The 19,942-nt window shown below is 38.4% G+C and overlaps 1 protein-coding gene across 4 annotated transcripts in view; it reads right to left on the reverse strand.

Annotated features, from left to right (window-relative positions):
• pex14 (peroxisomal biogenesis factor 14) overlaps positions 1-19,942 on the reverse strand; it is a 65,010-nt gene that overhangs the window by 19,939 nt on the left and 25,129 nt on the right. For all 4 annotated transcript variants that reach the window (XM_084721387.1, XM_084721384.1, XM_084721385.1 and 1 more), the window contains 4 exons: positions 17,688-17,772; positions 10,112-10,237; positions 6,737-6,822; positions 3,022-3,124 (listed from right to left, as the gene is read on the reverse strand). In XM_084721387.1, the coding sequence (XP_084577513.1) occupies positions 3,022-3,124; positions 6,737-6,822; positions 10,112-10,237; positions 17,688-17,772 (400 nt within the window). The remainder of the gene's footprint in view (positions 1-3,021; positions 3,125-6,736; positions 6,823-10,111; positions 10,238-17,687; positions 17,773-19,942) is intronic.

Consider the following 19,942-nt stretch of genomic DNA (forward strand, 5'->3'; position numbering starts at 1 on the left):
GACTGTTTTATAACCGGTTAGAAACTCCCTGTAGTAGCTTTAAAATAGTCATTCTACACTAAAATGGTCCCTTTCAGTGTTTTAATATAATATATGATGTTTGGGATTCATAGTGCTTGTTCATTAATGCATATTTTGCATTTTACTGTTGTATATATTCAATCAGAATCAGAATCAGAAATACTTTATTGATCCCGGGAGGGAAACTGTTAGTGTTACAATTGCACCCATTCAAGAAAGACTAGAATATAAGCATATAGAAATATAGAATAAAGAAATTCAGATGTAGAGGCTTCTTCTCTGTATAGGTAAAGCTTTTAAGAAATAAAATAAAATATAAAATATTCAAAAGAATAAAATATATGTGCATTGTGCATTAAACTATATACAACAACAGAAAAAAAAAAATAAAACGAAGAGGTGTAAAAAATATGTAAACGTATACCCTTATTTATGTGAGTGATGTACAATATATACAGCAGTGGTACTCATACTAGTGTAAAACAACAGTATGCTGAAGATGGGGACAATTGTTACAGGATACCTGTATTATAATAAGAGTATTGGTTGATTTAAATGCTCATATAAATGCTTTGTTAATTTTAACTTCTTTATTTTAATCAGTATCAAAGCTGTATATTCTTTAAGAGCCACATATGGTTGCACTGTTTGTAAATTTTCTCTATGTTGTTTCAGAATATGTGTATGTCTATACATATATCTATTAATTACAAGCCTTATCACCCAGCCCTTACTCTTACTGTGGAATCCTGTCTTCGCCAACAAACAAAACAGGGTTTGGAAGTTGGCAAATCTCCAAAAAGTGATAAGTAGAGCAAGAATGGGCAGTGAAATAGCCAGAGGAAATGTGTTTGCATAGTTGGGAGAAAATGACCATAAAAGAACAGATATTTGTTAATCAGATTCAGGGTGGCACACCTCGCACGCAATCTCACACAGTTGCTGCCCTCCACCTACCTCTTAGCCAGCCAGAAAACAATAGCATGGGTGTGACTGGATAAAATGATAACAGCCATATTTTCATCTACACTGTGTTGGTCCGTGACAGGCGCTGTAAACTCAAACACTTAATTTGTTTTAATTTGGAGATGAAGGGACAATCAAACAAGGGATGCTTGTGTTTAAACTGACACAGCTGTATTCATGACTCAAGTTACAGTGAAGGAAACATTTGTTTTTGCTCCTCTTTGTCTGTTTACAGCTCAAAACCTGATAACCGCTGACCTGATGGTAAAACAGTTTTTATACCAGATCTGGAAAATCCCGGATCAATTTGGCAAACAGGAAAGAGGCATTTGCTATAGTAACACACTCTTGAAGTTTAATATCTCATAAACAGGTGCACACAGCTCAGCTATACTTGAATGTGATCTTGTTGAAGTAAAGTGACCAATATTTAAGTTCTGCTGTTAGGGGTTTCTCATGTAAAACAATGACAAAAGACATAATTCGATGTAGAGTTGCAAATTTTGTGCGCTCTCTTTAACCTAGAGTTGAAAGTGCTAACAATGGATTAACAAATTAAGATACAAAACACTTTTTCCCCTCATTTTAAGTTTCCTTATACACCAGAAAAAAATGCATCCATTACTGATATTACTAGACTTGTGATTTGTTATTTATTAGCACATTTTTAATCAGTTAAATTCTTAGTTAATCATTAACATCCACCAGTTTTTTCGTCAGTGTTACACAACCATCATTACAGATGAAAATTTATCTGATGTAACTTAATGAGTTTTAGTCACGTTATGTTCAGTCATGTTTAATGACTTAATTCCTCACTCTCTGATGTATCCAATATATCCCGTGTTTTTACAGGAATCATAGCAACTAGTGGCTAGCAGGAAACACACCGTTACTCTGGGTTTGAACATTGATGGAAAGATTTGGGATCATATAAATATATAATTCACTACCTATACAACATATATGGGGACTCTTAGACATTTTTACAGAGAAATGTTATATATTGTTGCTTTAAATTGGAATTCGTATAACAAAAACTCATTTTGATTTAACAATTATTTTTTAAAAAAAAAAGTTAAAGACTTAAATTATGTAATATACCCCTGAAGCTCTACAGTTTCATGAAAATTGCTCAATACCCAACCTTGAAGATTTTCTTTTACTGTTTGGTTCAATGTCCTGCTACCTCCTGCCTATAGTTTCTTTTATTAAACTTGTCTTAAAGTCTCTGAGTATTTTGAAAAGCAGTCCGTAGGTAAAAAGTATTATTATTCCTTAAAAGTATAGTTTCTCCTGGGCCCACATTTCTGCCCGGTCGCCTATCTCTAACGGGGTTTGGTACCTTTCAGGTGAAAACACACTCCAGTTCGACACTACTGCTAACGAGAACAAACTTTCTCAGAGTGCCTCTCTCATTTACGCCTCCCTGGATTTTTAATTATACTGACAAAGAGCTAGGAAAGCATCTCTCTGCCTGCTTCTCTCTCGCTCTCCATGCCTGACAGCCAGGTTGAGATTCCTCACCTGTCCAACATGGGAGCCGCACCTGTCACCGTGCACTTAATCACACTAGGGCCCAGTGCTGAGCCCAGACGCCACACAGTGCCATGCCGCACGCACACCCTGCACATACACATGCACGCAAATACACATCCACGCACAGAAAATTAAAATGAACTTTCTCGCCACCTACGGGGAAGAGGGTGGATGATGATGATGGCGGTGGAGGTTTGGATGGGGGTGAGGTTGGTGCAGGGGGAGACGGATGGAAAGGGGGAGTGTGAGAGAGGATGGGCGGGGGGAAGAAAAGTTGTCATTTCCCAACTCCTCATTAATATTCCGAGGTTAAGAGCTTTTCAGCGAAACGTAATTAATTGAGCCCGAGCCTGACAGTAAACAAGCAATTTCAAATTAAAGCGAAATGACAGCGGCGTCATTTGTTAAAAACGTGCGGGGCCCCCCGATTTTGGCGACAGATAAATGAGGGAAAATGTTAAGGAGGGAGAAAGTGATGAAGATATTAATCTTCACCTGTCTGTGTCAGCGTGCCACTCATTGCCGCAATGTTGCTCTCCATCCTCTGCAGATGCTTCTTGTCCTCTCGGCTGCCCATAATGAGGGGAAGGATGTATTTCTGCAATTAAAAGCATGGCACAATATTACACTTCTCTCTTGTGGGAAGGGGCAGAAAGATGGGGAAAAGACAGGCGCACCTACACTTGGCAGTGGAGGGTCAAATGCATTGTTTTATTGGACAAGTACCTCATTGTCTAAACGGCCTGATTACATGCATGCATTCCTGAGTAAAGTGTCCAGGCAACAGATACAGGTAGATAGAAAACATGTAGTACTGAAACCATTTGTAGATAAGACAGTAATCAACAATCATTTTAGCCATTCAAGTTACTTTGATATTGTTGTGTTTTAGACTCTTGATTGGGGGGGGGGGGGGGCTATTTCAAGATGCAACCTATGGTTAAGAGAGATTTTTTTCACAACTCTGAAAATCTGACAATTTCTCATACTCTATAAGAGATGTGGATCTAGCCACCGTGATGTCACCCTATTGTTTGTGACCTTTTGAAGCCTCAAGTTTGACATTATGGCTATTGCCATTAGGGCTGCCCCAGACTAAAAATTTTCCAATCGGTGCTGCATGCACAACTCGGCTATCACATAGGTCTGCTATGATTACACTGATGAGCTGTGCAACTCCCTACCTTGAACTGAAAAGTTGAGAATATTTAAACTTTTCTATGCGTCTAAAAACAACAAAAGTAACTTTTTGCGCAGGTCATACGAGGAGCACACACCAGGAGTCCCGTACCAAAGGAAAACAAAGGTTTAGCTTTGTCACCCCCTTAGTCAACTAGTCATTAGATGTTTTTGATACTAATTTAATTATTTAAATATATACTTTTGGGGCCAAAAGCAAGCAATAACAAACACCTGCGGAGTCATCAGCATAATGCATGATGTATATAAATTGAACTCTTAATTTACAAACCCGCTACTCAACCACTTGACACCTCCTGACAGCATAATTTTCCTCATGTCTTTATTGTCCCAGGACAAACTGACCTCTGTTGATCTCCGAGGCTGAGTCCCAGTCTCACAGGATTGCTGACTAAGCTAACTAGCTAAAGTTAGCAGCAGTGCGTTAGTGACTACAGTTTTACAAGACAAAAGGCCTGTGTTACAGTAATCCCGTAGTTGCCATCTTGGTTTTTTGAGCCAGAAGTGACCATATTTGAACACGACAATGGAGCTGGGGAAGTTGTTACTATAGCAGCATGTCAATCACAAGGTAGCCACTAGCAGTGGGAGGGGGAAGAATTAATACAGCATAGTATCGGAATATTTTGTGTGCCAATGTTGTAACAATGCAAAACGGCTAAGAAGTGATCTTTTATTATATAAATTAAGAATATTGCAAACATGCGTTAAACTTTTAGGTACTAGTATAAAAATTTGCTTTTTCAGTCCACTAGATGGTGTCAAGTTCTTTTCTGGTAAGGTCAGCAGAAGTCATGGTCAGTGGCTTTTTTATGACAGTGTTGGTTGTTCTTTTTGCTCAGCAATCTCATTTTGCTGCAATAAAAAGGATTGCAAGGAGAGGGACAGACTGAAGTCTTCATCTTATTACATAAAACTGATGTTGACAAAGTTATCGTTTGGGGACGTATTTTGCAGCTGAAAAAAGGCAATAAATCACAATATATAACAATATATGTTATCGTAATACTCAGTATATTGCAAAATGTTTAAAATCAAAAAGCATCTTGTGTAAGCGTTGTGATAATATCGTATTGTGGATCCTCTGGTTATTCACTCCCCAGTAGCCATGCCCTTAAGCATACCCTGCTTTATCTTCTCTAAACTGGGCCATAATTTACAAAAGGAACACCTTACTGTATTGAAACAGATTTTAAACTAGCAATTGACACAATAAACTCATTAGGAAAGTGTTTCTGGAGGTAATAAATCAAGGGAGAAGTAGGATCATTGTCTCATAGACTTCTATACAATTTAATTATTTTTTGCAACTAGTAGTGTTGCCCTACTGCCCAATAGAATGAATGCATGTTTAAGACACTTCCACATAGGCTTCACTATTCAGACCCAGAAACGCCATCCATTTCTCTTAAACAGTCCATGTACTTTAGAGACTAAACATTTCATTTGTGAGTCAAAAACATAATCAGACTGATCTATCATGATAGTAACTGTTAGTTGCAGCCCTAAAAACACATTTCCAGCAATATAAGTGAATGAAACCCAGAAAGAGACAGTAAAAGCAGGACACAGGCATACAGGGAAAAACATGGTGGTGAACACTGAAAATAGTCTTCCAAAACCAAAAACAATGTCATGTTGTTTATCATCTCTCTGCCACTGAATAAACAGAACTCTACCAAAATGACACATCTGTCTGACAGCCAAATGAGGACGTTTGTTATCCAGTGTGAGTGTTAACCAGATGAGCAGCTCATGAGCATCTTACTGAATGCTTTACATGTGTGTGGAGCCCAGCTCATCAAATAAAATAAATTTTCATATGAGCCTGGAGGGCCTCATTGAACTGCATTCAAAATAATAAACATTCTTTTTTTGCGGTTTGTTTTAAGGCTGAATAAGGATCACTTAATTGCTCGCACCTGGTTTGCAGCTCGCTGCTGTCTGAGCCGGGTTTTCTCTCCAGCTCAGGTGGCAAGCAGCCACACCAGTGCAAGTAATAAACACTTTTTAGAGAAAAAGATTAAATGAGTGTCAACACGTGGTAATTAATAAGTGGGTTGCTGGGAGTGTGGTGTTTACAAGGTGCACCATAACATAAATAAAGTATGGGCAGAAGCTTGGACATATGGTGCGACTGGCGCTACGCTCCAGTGACATGACAGCAACCTGTGCCGTCCCGCCAGGGAATCCCACCTCCCAGACAACCAGTGGCTGGCAAACCCTGCTGCACGGAGGAAACAGTGGACTGGTTCAGTGTGTGTTTTCCTCAGTGAAAGACCGTGAGGACAGAGCAATAAGGAACAGGAGACCCTGAATGTGCACATGCAGAATTATGAAAGGCAGACAGGGTCAGGTAGGCATATGCACGTACATGATACGCGCTCTCTTTCTCTCTCATACACACAGAGAGTAGAAGGGCCTGTCATCTAGGCCAAGAGCTACTGCTGGAGCTCCTGTCCTCCTCTAAAACGAGAGTAATGGCTTCCACATGCCACTCAGACTACTACTAACAACCACTATGGGATTAATGTCACCGGGGACAAGGGGCCTCATGAGCTCATGTTCAAGGGCTGCTAAGCCCGATAAAAACCAGGGTGATTATTTTTAGAAGGTAGGACGTCAAAAAAATGGCTGTGTGCTGTGTTAGCAACTATATTTTTTAAAAGGAAAAAAATATATATCTGAGAGGAGGAGGGAAGGGGAAGTTAAAGAGAAGGGGTTCAAATGAGATCATGCTTTGACGTAAAGCAGGGGAGCTTTAATAACAAGACCAGAGTGATGTTACATACTGCAGAGGCGCCTTCTATTCTAGCACCATAATTCATCATAAACTGATGTACTAGCTAAGCCCACCAATTTAAATGTAATATCAGGGAAAGGCAGTACTGACAGATCTAAGGATGCAAAGTAAAATATGTATAACAAATTTTAGAGAAGCATTAACTACAAAAACAAAGTCAGTGAGGAAGCATAGTCAGAAGGGCAGAAGAAAAAGGGTGTAACTTACTTTGTAAAGCTGATGAAAGCCGAAGGCGATCCCCACCATAAGTATGGTTAGGGCACCATAGTCTCTCCATCTGTAGCCTGTTGGACCTGTAGAGGAGGATAGATCACTTGAACACAGTAAAAAACTGATCTGAAGACAGATTTACTTTGCCTCTTTTTCTGCCTCTAACACTAACATATTAAGTACATTAACCTGTGAAAATACTGTGACGTGAAGCTTAAACAACCATACACTATCTTACATATTACCAATAAATCAAATACACAACATTTGCTGAGAATTTCTGAATGCATGTTAGATGTTCCCATGTACTTTTCCTTGCATTCCAGGTGGCCATTGTTTTCCATTCTTTAGAGTAAGGCATAGAAACCCATAAGTTGGTTCTGGAAACTTGAACAAGTCATACAGCTGATAAATGATGCTGCAAGTGTAAGCGTAATTCCAGTCGGGGCTTTAGAAGACTTGGATAACACTAGATGAGCAGAATCAAGGCTTTTTTTTCAGTTGGTTTTTCAGTTTGAAAACTGGTCACCATTTAATTACATTCTTTAGGATATTCTGCAACACTATTTTCCTGTCAAACTCCAGTAGTATTTTGTGGACAAGAAAACTAAACCCGAGCTTCAGTCGGTGAGTAGATAAAGAATGAAATTTCATTACTGGGTAAACTGTCCCTTTAAGAAATCCCGACAGCATAATTTTCAATACTATCACAAATACAGAGGCTCCTGTTTCTATTAAACTGATACAAAGATGTAGCACATGACACCAGAGGTCAGTTTCACTACTGGTGGACAAGGCAGATGAGAAACATGGCTTCCGGGAAATTAAGTAACAGGACTAATTAGAAAATATAAAAATAATACCAATGCCCCTGTTTAAGAGAATTTTGGGTTTAGTTCTGATCATAAAGGTGAGCAAGCTAACACTGCAGACCACTGATTGGTCTGAGTAGCGCAGTGTGTTGAGTATGTAACTTTAGTAAGAGAGTGACAGTGAATGCATGTTGAGCGGAGGAAAAGGTGAGCAATGAAGTTGTTGGTCTGACAGTGGGCCATATGTACAGTTTGAATTTGTCAGTGAATAAAGGCTGCTGTGTATATGCATGTGTGTTGTTTCCAAACTGCAGGAATAGCTCTGGCTATTTTAAGGGAGTCAAGTTGAGCCATTTTACACAAGTTTTATATAAATACTGCCATAATACCACATACTCCATGAAATAGGCTGCAACGATGCAACCAGAAATCAAAATTACTACCAGCCACATGCTGGTAAATATGCTGAAAAAACACTGATAATCTATCAAGTGGCTGGTTAAATTGTAGCATTCACTAGCCATTTTGCAGATGGACAAAAAACATAATTTTGCATTCTGGCTGCAGTTTTTTATATCCATTTGTTATTTAAATCCCCAAATATGTGGAAAAAAATAGGGTCCAGTTTTAAAAATACTGGAATTACCCTTTAAGGTACAGAAATTGTACATTGTACATGTTTCAAAATGTATTTGTACACTTAATGAGCACAATGCACAAAAAATCATCTCTTTGTGATGTTAAAAAAACATTCCATCTATTTCTCCATCTTTTTAAGCAAACCTATAAAGGTTAAATCTATGGCGCAAATCCTGCTCTTCCAAAACGCACACCATTGTCTTCCACTTCTTTCGAGGTGGGGCCTAATACAGTGCCTGTAAACCTTTAAACAACTGAAAAGGCAAGTGTGTGTGTTTGTGTGTTTAGAAGTTGTCTGTCTTGCTGAGTGACAGATAATGTGAAAGTGTGTCATTGTGCAAGCTGTCATCTGGGTAGGCCAACTGTCTGTCAAAGTGGAAATTCCCCACATAAGAGAGGCATTCAACTGAAAATGTCACTAAACAACAAACAGGTCTGGAGGAAATATACTGTATGAGTTTTTCTTTTATTTGCTCTGATGGGGCCCAAATGAATAGGAAATTATTAGAGGCTAAGCCACTGAAGTATACCATTGATATTCTATTACAGGTCTGATTTCACCTAATGGGTTATGTGGTACATGTTTACAGGCTTGAAGTAAGTAAACCAGATTGATCTTGTGCCTTACCACTTGTGTGATTTGACATGCAAATAAAATGAGAGATCCACCCTAGTATTGGACTATATGGTATATTTTCAAGGTGAACACTATTTTATTCTTCTCACTCAAGGGCACGTTTCATTGCTGCTGCAGCATTCAGGGATAAACCCCTAACCTTTAGTATCGAAAATTTTGAATCATTCTCCAGCATCCATATGGTAACCACATAAATTTGGGTCTTCATCAACATTATAGCTGCGATAGACTGCCACCTATCCCAGAATACCGTGCTTCTGAAAGGCCTGGGAGTCCTTGGGATGGGTGGTTGACCCTGAACAAGCCTGCACTGCATCACCAAGGGTCTTCAGATGCTCTTTCCCCCCCCGTTAGGACCTTTCATTCTTCTTCTGTCTCTCCCTTTTTCCTCCACCACTTCCACTCTGCCATCTTCCTTTTTTTATTTGGTCACTTAAGCTGTGGAACTGTGGTCTCCATCCCCCGTTTTTCCAATCTCCTCTCAAATTTATTGGGTTCAGTGGAGGCCTTCCTGTCCTTCTACCGCGTGGAAATAGAGATCAGAGTATCCATTACTTCGACAGAGATGGATGCGGGTCCCCGTGCACCGTCCCCATAACAAGGACATCAAAGGGAGGTAGCCCCCTCTTTTCAGCATGACCCCCCATACAAGACTCCCCGCTCTCACCTCATTATGCAGCTCCCTTATAGCCGTTTTGATATAAAACCCCCCACTATGGACGGAGAGCCGCGAGTCTCCCTAACTACATGGCCATCCCATCAACATCACTTTCATTACAAAACATGAGATGCCAGGGGAGTCAAGGACAGTGTGGTAATAAATGAGGGTGGAATACATCTGGAATCATTGTCATATGGGTTAAGCATTACGCGGACTTCATTCTGCATTGGTAAATCAGTGGACAGCACTCATAACCTCCTGAGGTAATAAAGATACAGGTTGCCGTGTGGGGTCTTGCTAAGGTGGAACCCCTTGAAACAGAGCGGTGAGAGACTTCATGAGCGTGTGCTGTGCAATATCATATTCTCTCTATCTGAATGCACAATCAAGGCAAAAGTTGTATGGCGAACCTGTGTGTAATACTTGTAAAGATTGGTGAGCTACGGATAATCCTGTTAAACTCTAAATGAATAAAAACAAGAGGGAAGACCTCTAACAGCAAACCTGAACAAAGATCTAAGTTTTAAATTACACTCAAACATAATCTCTTTTTCCAGGTAAAACGGTGCACATAAATATTAATATGATGTATATGCACCAGGTGTCAAAGGGGAGAAACTCACTGTGTGGTGCAGGAACCAGCTGAGTTGCATGGAGTGGATGTGGGGGGCCCACAGGACTCAGAGGCAGGATTTCTTCTATGCTGCCTGAGCGCTGGATTGCCAACTCTACCTCCTCATCCGTCAGCCCTGGAATCAAGACACACACCTTTAAGAGACATTCGGAGGGGTTTTAGTGACTGCATGTTAATGGGAAACACCAAATGGCTCCTTGGCTGTCATAATATATGCTTAAATACTTCCCAAGCTCCCCACAAATCTTTTAACTACAATTTAGAGAAAGTATGTCAAATCTTCATTCAATTTTACCTACCCTCTTCTCAAAAAGGCATTTTCATTTCATAATTCAGAAATTCCACTGAGAGTTTCCGTTTCAGGGACATCCATCACGGGGAGATGGTGTGAAAAGGTTCACACAATGAAATCTGAAACTCTGCTAGCCTATTAACTGCCACCAAAGGCAAAGAAAATAAGAGTCTGTCCACTTCTCCAGTTAAATTTCCCATGTGGAGATTTCATACACCCCAGACAGCGAAAATGCATTATTTTAATTTCTTCATTGTAATGTAAATGTATTACATAATTTTGCAAATGCCAATATAATTTAATCTTCAGATCTTTTTAATGATTTTAGTGATGATTAAATTGCAAAGGGCTCCCTGATGGAGAATCAGAAGGGAGGAGAAAAAAAAATCTAATATGAACATCTCCTTTTGTGGCAAGAAAGGATTTTATTTCAGGCGCCATATGCTGCCATTGCTGTGGGTCTCATCTTTTAATGAGCATCTTAGTCTAAACAAAGGAAAATAATTACAACTGTTGATGAACTACATTAAAAAACAACATTAACCAGAAAACAATTAAGAGAAAACTGAAGATAAAGAATCAAACCTGGTATGTACAGTAGTTTTTAGATGTTGATAAGCACGGTTTACCTTATGGTAAAAAAAAGTCCATATTATTATTATTATTATTACTGCTCAATTTAGCCAAACAGGGTAACTATGTCTAACATTTTACAGTAACATCCTTTAGCCATTTCCCTTGCTTATTGACTGAAAATTCCCTGTGTAAGAGAGCCTTTTACTTGAACTGTTCCCACAGGAATAAGAGAATTTACACAAGTTCAGAAAAAGCTTCTTCCACCCTCTGAGAGAAATCGATTTGCAATTGGAAAAGGGTCAGTTTCAGTCTTTGAAGAGATGTCTCTGTCATTTGCATTAATAGCAACTGCACAGAGTAAGATCCTAATATCACTGGTGCAAGACATGCATAGAGCAACATCCATGTGCCATTAGACAGCCTTTTCCATCGTGAAACTTAAGCTATATAAGACAATTATTGAAGCAACCAGTCTCCTTTGACAAAAACAGCAATTTTACCTCAAAATAGACAGGAGCTGCTCGGCCATTTTGTTTGTGTTATTGTGTGACTTTGGTGAATTTGAACTAACCCTTTAAAACACTGAAGTCATAGAATAACACAAACAAACTAAACAATCAAGGCAGCAATTCCTGTGTTCTGCCAGGTAAAACTGCTGCTTTTGGCAATTAAGTTTCGTTGCTTTCAAGAAAGCAGCATTTGGCTTATAGAACAGTGGTTTTCAGTCCGAAAAGGCTGTCCGACGGCAAGGTCAAGCTGTACAAGAATTCGAAATATAACATTCACTGATATTGATTTTTCTTTTAGGTGGCCCTTTTTTCAAGTGGCTAAAATACATTTTGCTGCGGACCCTGTCCACAGCTGTACTTTGCTTAGCTTCCTCCAGCAGTACTCCTGTCTACTTCTCCAAACTGGGGGTGTGCTGACTGCTATCTACTAAAATTGCATTCTATAATCCAACCTATCACTTTAATAGAAACTGCATAAACCTGTAGAGTAGAAATATCAATTCCTTAAGGTGGATGATATAGTATAAAAAAACTTTTAATCAATGATTCCTCCCATCTGAAAATGTGTTTAAGTAGCTTGATTGTGAGTCAGATCTGAATAGCAGGTTGAGCACCTTGTTCAGAAATCCCACGTTAACCTATCCCTGTATCAGCAGCCGAAAAGCATAAAGAAATCCTTTGATAATCTTCCACACAGCTTACGCCAAGAGGAGGTCCCTCCCGTCACCTATTTAAATGCTCCGGGGACTTCAAATGGCCATGAAAATTGTTGAATAATTGAAGGCAAATATTGGCCGGCCTGTAGTCTACAGCAGGTCCTGAGTGCCAGGAAGTGGTGAGCGCCATGTGCTGATTTTGTGCAGTCAGACTGCACTGTCAAATAAGCAATAATGTGTCCCTGGACTCCTGATTCATCTGACCACAGCAGACTACATGGTGGCAGACTATTGAGTGAGACATGCTAGGATCTCAGTTTCACCGAATGAGAAGAAAAAAACAACATGCTTCAGGTTTTTCCTTTCACCTTGAAATGTAAAGTCTTCTTTAAATAATCCACATTTAGGCTGCGATCAAGCATAATGTATGTACATCTTAATGGCTGTTCATATCTTTGATGTTGTTTATGCAGCAAATGAAAGGTTTTCTTTTTCCTTGCATCAAAATAAAATACATGGAGATTCCTAAAGCTGTTTTCTAGTCAAATTACAGCTTGCTAAGTTGTGTTGTATGCTCTGATCTGTTTATTGTTGAGGTGAAGACAACAGCAAATGAAAGAGCCCTTAGATCCAAAAGAAAAGGGAACAAGGTGAAAGTGAGTTTTACATATAAAAGGAAAAGACAAAAAAGGGATTGTGAAATTTATTATGGGTTCCAAAACCTGTGGAATGACCCCTGGACCCCTATTTCAGATCGACCTGTGGGGAGATGAATTTTTTAAGACATAAATTACACCTAATGACGACACCATAAAAAAGAACAATAATGGAAAGCTATTCTGTATTTCATTATACTGTATTATTTGGTGCACCTGATACACGCAGTGCCTGTTTATGAGTCACCGTATTAGCAGATGCTCAGCCAAAGCATTTGCTTTGACCTTGCCATTCTCATTGGGGCATGAAATTACGGTGCTGGCACCTCGATATTACAGCTATAAATACTGTAAACTGCATATCTGGGCTACGTTTTCTATTGTCTTTCAACATAAACCTGATCGGTATTTATTTAAAGGAAAACCCATTGCTCGTCAGGTTATTTACAGCTCTATTTTCAGTGGCTCATATTCTCCGGGTATTTTTTAAGGGCAAAGAGGCAGCGAGGCTCTTACATTAAATCCATTTCTCCAATTCTGGCACTTCTGGACTTTATGGGTCAGCACCTAGGCCGGACAGCCAATTATAAAAATTGCTTACTAAAATATTTTGGGTGGTAAAAGGTGAATGCCTTTTCCCACTGCCCTCCAAGGTCTGAATTATGAAGTTGCCCTTGAGTGAAAATTACTTACATTTTGAATATCGTATTTAGAAAAAAAGAAATGCATGGCAGGGGTCATAAATAGATGGAGGTCAATGGGTTATTAAGAAGTCGAGTGCAACTTCAACCTGTTTCTCATGCTGTGCCAGCGGAGGAGATTCTACATGTCATTTGGTTCAGTACAACTGCTTGAAAATAGCATGCCCTAAATAATGACCACTCTCATAGAGTATTCATTTATGTATTAAAAAACGGGACTCTGCTCTCATTTCCCTGCTTTATCGCCTTGTACTGATGACAAAGTAGGCAAGGCCTAGGCTAGGTGGCGCCGTGGAGTAATTTATAACCACATCAATCCCTTTACCTTCTATGCAGGCCTTGGTCATTGTCATTTTTGTCCGAGAGGTGAGTCACATAACCCCACTTACAAACAGCATCCTATTAATATCTGGGATGATGAACCTTATCCTTACCCTTACCTTCATAGCAGGTATGGTAATAGACCAATAGCCTACCTGTGTTCCCTGTGACCCTCGATCACTGGCCCTCTACTCAGGGTGAAATCTATTAGCATTATTTATTCAACTCAATAACAACTGGGACGGTATAAAAAAGAAATAAGTCAAGCCATCATTTATGTCGCACTGACAGAGAATGTACTGTGGCTGTTTCACATGCTGAATTTACCTCTAATGCAACAATGTATGTGTGTAATCTGTGCTTTACTTTCCCAGACAAACTGCTGTACTCTGTCTGTTCATCTGGGAGGGGCTGAATGATGTCAGTTTAGGGGCCACGGTCAAAGTGACATGTTGAAAGCTGGAAAATGTTGTTGACTTTGTCCTGAGAATTTGATTTTTTGGCAATTATGTGTGTAACTGCTAATTGTCTGAGGATAAATGGTAGTGCCAAAATGGGGCCCACCGCTCTTTAGTCGTTACATCTGTTAATTGTAGAGGACATAGATGGCACAATTCACTAGATGAGAGACTGTGGCACATTATATTTCAGTCAAACACAATAAAATTTACTTGATCTTGGCAAGGAACAAGTCATGCAAAATTGCTTCAAGATGGCTTTAAATGCAATTCATTTCCCCACTCCCCCTGCAAAAGACACAGAAAAAAACATCTCTGCGTTTAAATCTTGATTTATATTAAATCTAAGTGACAAAGTTTCAATATTTCAGCCAGTTTATTCAACAAGGACTCAAGAAGGGCAGCTAGAAATATTGGACTGCATAATTGCCAATTCATACCCTGAAATTGACAGTTGAAGGAAAACAGAAAATTATATTTTTCAATGAATATTGAAATAAACCACACTATTAGGATCTCTTTGGAAAAAACGAGATGTAACCAGAGAGGCATCCTTCAGTGCAGATTAGGGCACAAATGTGCAGGGAAATAATATGCACGGGCAAGATTATTGTGTAAAGATTCTGCAACATGCAATCAAAGTGGGCCCTATTTTCCCCTTCATCAGCTGTCCAGCGTAAGTACTGGCAGCAAGAGGAATCCAATTTAAATTCCACTCTACCGGGAGATGGTATTGTTTCATTTTATGTGTGCTTTGACATTTCTGGCTGTTAATATAGAGTAAAATCCGGAAGTATTTACATAAATATGACATTAAACTGTATTAGAAATTAAGACTGACACATGTGCTGTGGTGACTGCGGGAGGAGGATGATTGAGCTTCTAGGTCAAAAGGTTGAGAGGACAATACATGCTGGGTACAGAAACAGGGGAATTGTGAGTGCTAATGTGAGTCCAAATGCTATGCCTATGCAAAAGCTGACTATGGCTCAAATGAGACAGAAAAGGATGCAACCAATTGGCAGCAAAGAGTTAATTACTATTCTAAAATTAACATGTGAAAATTTTTAAGGAGGAAAAGCGATGATTTCAAAATGGGACTTGTCAATATAGAAACTTATACCACACATACAATAGAATTGTCACAATACCAACATTTTAAACTCTTAGATCACTTTATTTAGCTTTGGCACTTCAGATACTAAATTTAATGTATATTGTATCATTTTAAACATATGATGATCTCTGAACTATGATGGATTTAAGATTTAATGATCCAACAGGATATAAAAGTGGTCAAGATTAGCACAACCTTAAACATCTACAGCAATGAAATGCAACAAACAAATTAATGCAGCAGTAATATTAACCCAACATAATGGGCTTAGTGCCAATATGAGACAACTTTACTGCAGAATGTCTACTTTATGTAATTTTTGCTATAATACTTGTATACTTTTAGCTAGTAAGGTGCAGAGTATTTGCTAATGAAGTATTTTCCACTAGTGGGAATGGTTTTAGCGCTGGGTAATATGAACAAAATCAAATATCACAATATTTTTAACCAAATACCTCAATATCAAGGTAAAGACAAATAATACAACAATAATACAATGCATGTGCATATACACACATATATATTACTCTGAATGCAACAGAGAATTACAGCTCAGATGGAACTTCTTTCATTTAACCCAGGATGAAAAGCCTCAGTTTTGTAAGAAAAACTATATAATAAAATAAATGTGGCTCATGATTTATCACTTGAAGGAATGTCATTTATACTCCTACCATTCAACTTAGATTAGTTCTTTACTAAATTACACTCAACTAGATAATTACTGTGTAAATGTTCAACATGGAGCTTAAAATAGCCTTTGCCTGACACAATTTCCTGTAACACAAACATTTACAAACACTGCTCTAAGTGTGAAATAAGTGTGTTCAAGACAGAACAGAAAAAGGTATGGGGTTATAGTAAAGCACTTTCCTGAAACAAGACAGGGAATCTCAAGTATGAATGTAAAGGATTTCCAGGTTCACTGTTGTATGACTATACAATAAAGTCAAGAGTTATCCTATGAGTATTGCAGAGTGCTACTCAAACATACTTTGCGTTTAGTGTTTCATTGCTCTATTTTCTCTCATCTTTAGCCTCTCTCTTCCTGAGATCAATGTCCTCATGCAAATCGAGGGTTCTTGTTTAGATCTACAGTGGAACAGACTTTCCAAAATAAATCTGCATTAAAGCGTCATACATATTTCATGGACTTAAAGTGCAGTAAGAGCAAACCATTTTGGATACGGCGGAGCTCTGTGGAGTTTACAGCAAAGCAGAAAGTAAGGAAACGTGGCGTTGTATGACATCATTTTGGTATCGATGAGGCCTTATTGCATTTGAGATAACCAGCAGTAGATCATGAACATGCCTTAGTTGTCAATAATGAGACGCAAAGACAAAGAAATTTCAAAAGATATCAAGAGTCATTAGAGCCACATGAGATGTGTGTAGTAGCAGCCGGCAACCATGGATTTGGTTTCGGGTTACCTTCCCCTGTCATGGAGCTTTTAGGCTCACTTTTCACTGTTTGGCTACTCTAATGCTGCAGGCAAAGTCCCCCAGCCCTGCAGAGGTACAGTCCCATAAGTACACAACTGTTTTGTGAAGAACTGAAACAAAAAATACTCACCACAAAAGAGTTTATCTGAGGTAAAGCCACATACGCTCTCTGTACATATCGCCACTACTCAGCCATAGGCCGACTGTAAGAAATACATGCTGTAACACCGCACATTTCCACTGCCGTATTATATTGAACCAACTTAAATGAGTTCAGAGTAATAAAGCTTTTTGCAAGTTTTATTGCTCAAACAATATTCTACCATGTGTCAGAAATAATCTCAATGAATTGCAAAGAAACTGAAGAGCCAGCAAACATTTACACCCATCCCTGCTTAGAAAACCTCCCCGTGTCATGCCTCAAATTTACGATAACAGTTAAATTAAGTAAAAGGGTTAAAATGCTGGAAGGCAATATTGATAATTCCATTGAAAATGCAGAGGGAGTTTGTCAATATTAATTTTCCTGAACCCAAAGGAGCATCCCAACTGTGTGTGTCATTTATTCACAGGGCCTGAATCATGCACTCTGAAGCTAAATCGACCCCTGTTAGACCCCCCCAGGGCAAAGAGCTACAGCCATGACCTTTGACCCTTATAGACCAATCTTACAAACAAAAAAAAAGACACAATGTGTGCATCTTTGGCCGAGCACATTTTGTAAACAAACACATATGGATTATGATGTTAATATAATTTTCTGACAGATTCATATTGTTTTTTTTCAAGGCTTCCTGCACTCAACATAAATAAAGAGCAAATCAAATATCTCTCACCTTTTTTCTTCAAGAATGCTTTTCTGGTGGCCAAGGGACTCTGGCGTACTTTCGGGTTCTGTAGAAATTTTACAGCAGTGGTAATCTGGGAAAAGACAAATAGGATTTATTTCCTCACAATGAGATAATGTGTGAGGAAGGAGATCAGGTCTTCGGGAAAGTGATGCTTTAAACTGTACTAACAGCAGTCTAGACCTTCTTTAAGAAAATGGTTCGTTATAAAAAAAATTAAAAAAAATAAATGGATTCCATTTCATAGTTCCTTCTAAGCCCCCACACCCTGCAGTGGGGAGAAAGACCACCTGACCACTTTCCAGCTAAATGTGGGGAATGACCAAATCAGCAGTTATAAAATTAGCCCATCAAGAGTGCTGGACAAATGGAGTATGGAGCTTAATTTGCTATTACCCTCTTAAAGACAAACTTCCATTCTTAAGTGCGCAGCGGAAGAAAATCTATACTTAATGCAGAGGTGATCATTTGTATCTAATAACTTGAGAATCCTAGGCTGAAAACTTCTGTAATTCTTCCAGTTAAAAACCTGCCATGATCAAATCACCCAGCCTGAATGTTGTAATGACTTGAAACGTTAATGCACTAGAACGTTAAATAGCATCAGAACATCAGTAGTTTTAAGTGCACAGCGTTCATCGATTCTATTATGTTTTCCTTCGAGATGCACCTTAATTTTCCACCCCAGTATGCATTTCCAAGAATCGGAGGGAGAAAAAAAATCTTCCTCAAATGGCATTAAAACATAAATTTGAAGAGGGCGCCATGAAGTGGCGCCTCCTAAAATAGATAAATATGTAAGAACACAGAGAAAGGGGAAACACACTGGAGGGGAGGTTTAGATGACTTATTATCGCACCTGTGGTCCCCGTGATTCAATTGTAAAAGTCATCCCTCTAATAGGTTGAAAGGTTTTGATTACTCTTCTTTTCTCTTAGTGTTGAAAGATACAAAGTGATTGAGCGCCCTGCCAGTGGTAATTCGTTTTGGGTAATGCATTGCATATACTATGAACCAAAAGAATAGCAGTTTAAACTTGTCCAAGGGGTAGGTGTGGCAGGGAAGATGTGTAAAGAGCTGGATTTCTGCGACAAACAATACAGTACAGTAGTGGATCACAGCACAGGCAAAGTTACAGAACTTATGAAAATATAACTGACTTTTCTTTAAAAGACTATGAACAACTTCAAAAGCTCCTTAATAACTCTTTTCTTTTAATTAGGTAGTAAGATTGTCAAAAGTATCAATACTTCAAAACTTTTTCAATATCATATGTTTAAAAATAATGCAATACTAAGATCTGATCATATAGAAAGAACCAAATCTATAAAAAGAATAAACAGAAGTGCTCATTCAAGACCTTTCAGTTCAGTTTAGTCTTCATTTCCTGCCTGAAATTCAATGTGCAGCAGCAGCAAAACTACACAGTCTTCTGTGACTTTTTTTGTTCAAGCACTGTACACAGGTTGTTAATTTTCAAAAAAGAGAGAAAAATTATCCTAATTTGTGTGCCTCTGACTTTTCTCTTTTTGCCAAGGAGACAAAGGAGGTATTATGTATTGTTTTTTTTTATACTAGTGTTGTATCCAGGGCTAGGCAAAATGGCTAATAAATAATATCTTAATAATACTTTTAGCCACAATATATAATATATATCTCAATATACACATTTCCTCTAAAATAACACCATAAATTCTCAAATAGTGATGATCTGTAGAATAAGATGCGTTACTCTAGATTAAACTACCCACCTGCATACAAATTAGGGCAGGGTGATATGGACAAAATCAAATAGGCCTCTCACAATATATTTGACCAAATAACTTGATATCGATATAGAAACAAAGTTGTAGGAAGGCTTTCACAAAACATTAACACAATGACAGTTTTGATAAATAATTATCAGTTATCATCAGTCAGTCATCAGTAATGTGGATATAATGAAAGTCGCAGAAAATTCTATCATTTTCTGTGATGTAGCCTTTGAAACCAGAAAAAGACATTCATGCCATATCAAGATATAAAGATATCCAAAATCTAAAAGACATCTAGTCTCATGTCGTGATATTGATAATATAAGAATACACTGTCCAGCCCAAGTTATACTTAAGTTTAAAATTCTGACAACCCTATTAGGCTCACACATGAAAATACATGAAGCATCCACAGACTTGCTGCATAATTATACTTATATTGTAGGATGACCGTAAGATAAATGCAGTAATGAAACTTCAATAGTGAAT

This window comes from Lutjanus erythropterus, chromosome 6 (genome assembly GCF_056507025.1).
Source record: "Lutjanus erythropterus isolate fLutEry1 chromosome 6, fLutEry1.hap2, whole genome shotgun sequence".
In the NCBI taxonomy this organism is placed as follows: domain Eukaryota; kingdom Metazoa; phylum Chordata; class Actinopteri; order Lutjaniformes; family Lutjanidae; genus Lutjanus; species Lutjanus erythropterus.